Source organism: Poromitra crassiceps (assembly GCF_964638095.1).
Source record: "Poromitra crassiceps genome assembly, chromosome: 1".
In the NCBI taxonomy this organism is placed as follows: Eukaryota; Metazoa; Chordata; class Actinopteri; order Beryciformes; family Melamphaidae; genus Poromitra; species Poromitra crassiceps.
The window spans coordinates 12306430-12313720 of NC_139623.1; the positions used below are offsets into that span (position 1 = coordinate 12306430).

At 47.3% G+C, this 7291-nt stretch overlaps 1 protein-coding gene across 1 annotated transcript in view; it reads right to left on the reverse strand.

Annotated features, from left to right (window-relative positions):
* epb41l4b (erythrocyte membrane protein band 4.1 like 4B) overlaps positions 1–6986 on the reverse strand; it is a 41003-nt gene extending 34017 nt beyond the window's left edge. Inside the window, exons 1-5 of the mRNA XM_083636277.1 lie at positions 6260–6986; positions 3460–3564; positions 2419–2461; positions 1545–1623; positions 1007–1051 (exon numbers count right to left, since the gene is read on the reverse strand). Of these exons, the coding sequence (XP_083492403.1) occupies positions 1007–1051; positions 1545–1623; positions 2419–2461; positions 3460–3564; positions 6260–6532 (545 nt within the window). The 5' untranslated portion in view covers positions 6533–6986. The remainder of the gene's footprint in view (positions 1–1006; positions 1052–1544; positions 1624–2418; positions 2462–3459; positions 3565–6259) is intronic.
* Positions 6987–7291: the final 305 nt, after the last annotated feature.

Consider the following 7291-nt stretch of genomic DNA (forward strand, 5'->3'; position numbering starts at 1 on the left):
GTGTGTGTGTGTGAGGAAGCCTCCATTGTATATAGAACAGAAGGACCCCAAAACTCTAGGTGACTTGTACGTACAGTATGTCCACACAGTTACGTGTGTCCACACAGTTAGCAAGTTACTCAGGAAATGTAATCAGTTACTTATTAACGATTACTCCTTTGAAAAGTAAGAGAGTTTTAGCGCTCTGCCAGCAGTGGAGAAAGTAATGCAGTAACTTGAAGTTACTTGGATTAATAACTGTAATCCCTTACATTACTAGTTACATGCTACTTTACTTTACTGCCCCTTTAATATAATTCTGACAGTTTTCATTTGGGAAAAAGTCATCAGTTTTACCAGGATGGGCCTATGAAATGACGCAGAATATTGTTTTTATCATTTTGGAAATAAATTAATTGTAATCCCAACTCTTTCCAAGTACCCCCTGCAAGCTGCTTAAGTACCCCTAGGGGTACACACGTACCCCTGGTTGGGAATGACTGCCTTAGAGTACCAGTCAAATATTTTGGCCCAGAATCCAGATAGTGAAGGGCAAAACCAAAAAGCATGGGACAGTGTGCCCTCTGACACCTGACACCTATCTCATAGTGGTGAGAGAGAAGGGAAGATCTTGTGCAACCTATGCAAATGCGTTTTGCCCCAGGCGGTGCAAATGAGGCGAGTGACACAAATTTTATTAGCGCGAATTATGCGATTTTCGCCTCATCGCCCATTAAATGTTTAAATAATAATTCTCACAAGTCAGCCATGGTGGCTACTGGCTAGCATTGCTCATGCTAACTACACACTTTATATTTATTCCAAACAAACCGGAAACATAAAACGCATCACTTCCTGTGCGCCAGAGGATTTTTCCCAGGAAAGAGCTACCAGACTAGCCCCATATCACACACAGCTTTTTACGCCTTGGTGTGAACGCATGGTCAGTGTGCATTACGTGTGTGTGTGTGTGTGTGTGTGTGTGTGTGTGTGTGTGTGTGTTAACATGAGAAAAGGAGCCACTTACTTGCCAGAAAGAATGTCTTGTCGAAGCTGCAGCACAAACAGATATCTGTTGGGTTAAACATGAAAACATCAAAATCAAGAGAATGAGATGCCCAAACTGCAAACTGTAAGATACAGTATATCAATTGATGCATCAGAGGCTCGCTCTCTCTCTCTCACACACACACACACACACGCTCTCACACACACACACACACACACACACACACACACACACACACACACACTCACACACACACATGCTCGCTCACACACACACACACACACACACACACACACACACACACACACACACACACACACACACACACTCTCTTAACTAGTCTCTGTCCGTTTGGCCTTGATTAGAATCTGCACATAGGAGCAAAGTAATTAGCCCCATGTCCCCTTTGGACCTACATGGGCTCAGGAGGATGTAGTGTGTGTGTGTGTGTGTGCGTGTGCCTGTGCGTGTGCATGTGCGTGTGTGTGTGTGTGTGTGTGTGCGTGCGTGCGTGCGTGTGTGTGTGTGTGTACATGCGCGTGCATGCTCATTTTACCTTGTAAATTCCTCATGCAGGTTATTTGGCTCTGAGGAGTAAAACTTCACTCTGAAGAACAGTCTGTATGGAGGACCATCTAAAAGAAGACAGGGCAAATTGTAAAATAATAGAGAGAGAGAGAGAGAGAGAGAAATTAATACAAAAGAAGAAAAAGGACTGGAGGGAGATTAAGTAGTAATTTATCGCAAATTAATTCAATCAAATCAAATCCTCTTACAATTTATTTAGCCATTTTACCACAGCCCTCCACTTTATTCCATCCATCCATTCTATCTGTCACTGTCAACCAGGCTATGAATCTTTATTCACTCATATAATAATAATCATAATAAATAGGGGATTTATACAGCGCTTTTCAAGGACTCAAAGACGCTTTACACTAAACACTAAAAGGGCGGGGCCGACGAAGGTGCAACAGACAATGGACAAACACGACACAGACACACAGGGATAGGCAGGGGGAACTTAAGAGAAGGCAGAGGAGAAGAGATGGGTGTTGAGGTGACAGTTCCAGAGCTTGGTTCTCCAGAACCTGCTACTTGCACTGCCACCACCTTTGGGCTATTGTCACCCTTCTCCTTCCTGTGCCAGTCACCCCCCCCCCCCCCCCCCCCCCCCCCCCCCCGACAAGCAGGAGAGCAAACAAGGCTATGGCTCCTAAAGCACGTGTTAATCACCATGTCAACATTTGAGAATAAGCCACCTGCTCCCCACTTACGCTACCTGCTTCCACATGTACATAGTATGTGCCTGCGCGCTCTCTCACACACACACACACACACACACACACACACACAAACACGCGCGCGCGCGGACACGCATGCACGCACACAAGTGTGCAGAATATGCGAGCGGTCTGAGTTGAACTTACCTGGGATCTGTTTCTTTATGAGCTTGGACATATCTAGCCAATGCTGAGAGAGAAAAGAGTATAGGGCAAAAAGGAGGAATATCAGGTTCTGTTTCATGCTATAGAGTCAGAAGTAATGAGTAAGTAGAAGTAATGATCAACAGTGCACAGTGTTGGGCAAGTTACCCATGAAATGTAATTAGTTACTTATTACTTATTGCCCCTTTAAAAAGTAACAATATCACTTTACTTATTACTTGGTATCAAAAGTAATTAGTTACATTATTTATTACTTCACTATTACTTTTGCTAGCCCCCATTCCGAAAAAGTGACGTACAACCTGTTTAGCCCGCTCCTTTAGGAACTGAATCCACTTTATTGGAACAATAATGAACTTTATAGGAGAAACCAATCAGCCAAACTGCAGACTTTTTATCCATTTGCCTATACAACAAAAAAAACGAATGGCGTTCTGGCAATGCAGTAGTCTCACACAGGGGCGTAGGCAGAAATTCAATTATGGGTGGGCCTGGATAAAATTGGGTGGGCCTGGATAAAATTGGTGGGGCAATTGCATGACGAAATTTTGCACGCAAAGCGCGCAAAATTCCTAGATGTCATGAAGTTGTCATGCATTAGACTCTGGAGATGATGTGCCCTGCGTTTTTAAGCTACAAAACCATTAGCTAGCAAGGCAGCAGCAAGTTTGCCTCTAGAAAACAACCAATAAAAAAAATAAAAAAAATTGGGTGGGCCAGGGCAAGAAGTGGGTGGGCCTGTGCCTACTCAGGCCCACCCATAGATACGCCCCTGGTCTCACATAGCCAGACCTATCTCCACACTTAGCACTGTGCCAGTGCTGGAGAAGACTCCAACTTGAAGTTACTTGGAATAGTAATGTAATATAATTACCGTTTTGGAAATTGTAATCCCTTACATTACTAGTTAGTGGAAAAGTAATAAAGTTACACGAACGTATTACTTTACTGCCCAACACTGACTATGGGTATGTTTGTGTGTGTGTATATATATATAGATAAATAAATAAAATACACACTCACTGAAACTTGGTCTGTGTCCATGAATTGCAATCCAAAGTAGTCGGCCTCCACCAAGTCTAAGTGATACATGATCTGGTCGAAGAGCTCCTGGCCTTTGCACTTGCTCTACAACAGAAGAATGACAACTCAATTAATCCCAATGGGACATAATGCCTGTTTCTTTTGTCTGTCTGTACAGCCTCTCAGTGCTGCGGAGACACCATGTAACCCTCTCTCTATCTTCTGCCCATGGATTGTATTGGACCTTAAAAGTGGATGTTCAAGAGGAGGAGAGTTTCACCAGTCAACTGGTCGACAGCTGGCCGGGCAGTTTGGGCATGAAAACGTATCAGAAATGGACCCGGTGACCATATCAGGAGCTAAACGACTTGTGCTGCATGTGAATGTGTCCGGTTGTGTGTATTTCTGTGTGTGTGTGGACCCTGGTGCTGCATCTGGGTCAAAATGAGAAGGACAGGCCCAGAGGGAAAGGCCCTTGTTCAGGCCTTTGTCATTAAACCACACACACACACACACACACGCACGCACGTGCGCGCACACACACACACACACACACACACACACACACACACACACATGCACGCACGCACGCACGCACACACACACACACACACACACACACAAGCCAGTGCACTTAAGCGGAACTAGGAGCATTACACCCTTAACTTCTGCTAGACAGTTTCCCTCTCGGCAATGTCTGGATGTTTTTCGTCTCATGTGAAGATCTAACACAAATGTGTCCTACATAAACAGCTGTGTGTGTTTGCACGGCGCGTGTAAGAGGTGTGTGTGGGGTGAGACAGATGACAACCTTGGACTTTGGATTCCTGATAGCCAGTCTAAACCATGGTGTGTATGTGTGTGAGTGTGCACGTGCATGCATGTGTGTGTGTGTGTGAGAGAGAGGGAGAGGGAGAGAGGAAATGAGTGGTATTAAGGGATTGGGGACAAAAAAATCACCAGAACACGCTTGCTGATTCTGCTACTAAAAGTATTACACTGGGTCTGATTCAAATCATAGCTTTTAGGTCACGAGTGCAGTAACAATTCGGCGAAATTTGCCTGCTAGCAACTAAGACAGGAGAAGAGTTGAGTGTTCATTTTTATACCTTGTGTTATGTTCAGTGACACACTAGCCTAGCTGATAGGCTTCAATAAGAGACTTCAGCTCCATTGACTGCACCTGTATCAATGCCTCTGGGAAAAGACACACCAGCAGGACATGAACAAACTTGTTCCTTCTGACACACCTGTGACTAAGACTCAGCAAGCTTGACGAGCAATAGTGTCGTTAGGTTTTTGTGCGTCGGAGCTGCAGTAGTAGTAGCACCTGCTAGGACCCGATTGCTCTTGACTTGAGTCAGTGCTTATAAAGCTCCCTGTAGGGCGAGAGGAGCCTCTCCTCCACCCGACAAAGCAAATACTCCTCCTGACAACTGGCTGAGGCGACGCATGCAACAGCTTCAGTGACACACGCGACCTTCAAAATGAAAACATCTCAGGAGATGTGGTACTTGTGCACACAACACGCCCACCACACACAGGCTCGTTGAGGACCCCACGGCGACCACTCCACACACAACACAACACCCCCCCACCCCCCCGCTGCCCCAATAGCAAATCAGAACAGGGAATCAGGGAATAGTGGCTCCAAGGCTGGCAGGCGGGCAGAGAAAGGGGGATGGAGAACGTGAGAAAAAAAAGAAGACGAGAAGGAGGGCAAGAAGAGGCAGAGTGTGAAAGAGTAAAGATGATGAGCGAGAGAGCTTGAGACACAGCCAGGGGAGGAGAAGAGGTAACGTGAGGAAAATGACAGAGGCAAATAGAGGGAGAGAGAGAGACAGAAGGAAAGAAAGAAAGAAAGAAAGAAAGAAAGAGCAAACAGGAGGAGGCAGCTTCAGATCTTAGTTGCTTTTCCTGTAGTCAAGAGTGGGGAAGTAATGCGATGAATTGGCTGATCACAACACCATCTGTAGCTGCACCTCTCATTGTACAGGAGGGACACACAAACACACACACACACACACACACACACACACACACACACACACACACACACACACACACACACACACACACACACACACAAACAGATACTATATAGGCCACTAGGATACTATTAGGCCATACACACACACTCTTTACAGTGTAAATTTGAGAGCTTTCTCTCCCCATACAGACACACATTAACCTAAGATTAGATTTTGTCCCATGCACTGACATGGGAAGAATTTGCCATGCAACTTATGTGGTAGTCATTGTCTAACTGGGATAATTGAATTAACTCATAATGAAATTCAATTACTTCCCATTTTGATGGGGATCCCCCTAGAGCAGCGGTTCTCAACGTGGGACCACCAAGGGTTCTTGAGGGGGTACTTCCAGGGCATCCACAACAGCAAATTGATTGATTGATTGAAACATCAGCCTTATTTAATTTACAAGAAGTTAACACAATTAGAGAATGAAGAACGATCGATATCTCTGCCTACAGTACATACAGATAGTCATGGAATTCTGGACAAAATCATATCAAAAATATTCTCCGATTTTGGCCAGAGACACAACATCTCATCAAATGAGGGTCCGTGGCCCTAATGTGGACTAAATGGTGGTCCTTGATTTGAAAAAGGTTGAGAATGTTAGCCTATACTGCCCTACAGCCCCCACAAGGATCCCCTGGGTGTCCCAGGACCAGCCTGGTCTCTGCTGCCTCCTGTGTGTTTACACACTGGGTCAGCCAGTGTAAACAGGGGGCCGCTGTCCTGTCACAACAGCAGCCAGGCTCCAGTGCACTCACAGGCAAATCCACATTGACGTCCGAACCGTCCAGCAGCAGCACGCGGCATGTGATGGTGGTCCTCGCCGTCCCAGCCGCCGGGATGTGCACCGCCGCTCCGCCGGTCACCACGGCGGGTGCGTGGACGACCTGCTGCTGGTGGGCCAGGAGCAGGGGGTTCCCGGTCATCCCCCCGCCGCCTCCTGCTCTACCGTCCCGCTCGTCCCTCTCTCCTCCCGCCTGGAGGCGTCTCCGCGAGCGGCGGCTGAACGTCCGGCGCAGAAAGCCCATCATCTTCCCGATCCACGAGGCAGCGAGGAGGTCCGTGCTGCTGCCCGGTGCTGCCACCTCCTCCCCGGGGCGCGGAGTCACTCTTGCACGGAGGAGACTTCAGGGCTGTCTACCGCGATCAGTCCTCCACAGGCGGGATGCAGCGCGGGGACTCCAGTCGCATACTAATGAAACTAACACAGATGTATCACCGAGCCAACCAGTTGATTTCCAGTCATTCGCCCTGGTCTCACGAGAGAGAGAGGACTCACTTACGGAAATACAAGCACCCTCCTCCCGTCCTCTCCCGTGCACCTGCCTGCCCGCCGCCCGTGAGCTTTATTGCTGTTGCGCACAGAGTCTAAAATCCCGGAGAAATCCCGTCCCGCATTGGAGACCCCGGTGTCACCACACGGGCCGGGGAGGAAGGTCGGCGTGTCTACGACCTCTGGAGCTCGGTGATCGTTATTTCATATCCCCATCGGGAACCGAAACTAGTCTACCTCACAGGTAAAAGTCAACCAGCGAAACTGGACAAACAGCATGCTCTGCGCCTGCGTAAAACCACAGCGCAGAACAAACTTTTTTTCCCCCTGGCTGGCCGACCCATCAGTGCCAGTGAACCAGCGCCACCTGTCTGTCATTGGTCCTGACTGAAGGAGAAGATCCTTAAATCAGTGGTTCTTGATGGGGTTTCAGGGGTCCAAAATGATGTTATTGGTTATTATTTAATTCACTACAAGCTGGCACAAGGAGAAAACGATTTCTGAGGTTCCCTGCACT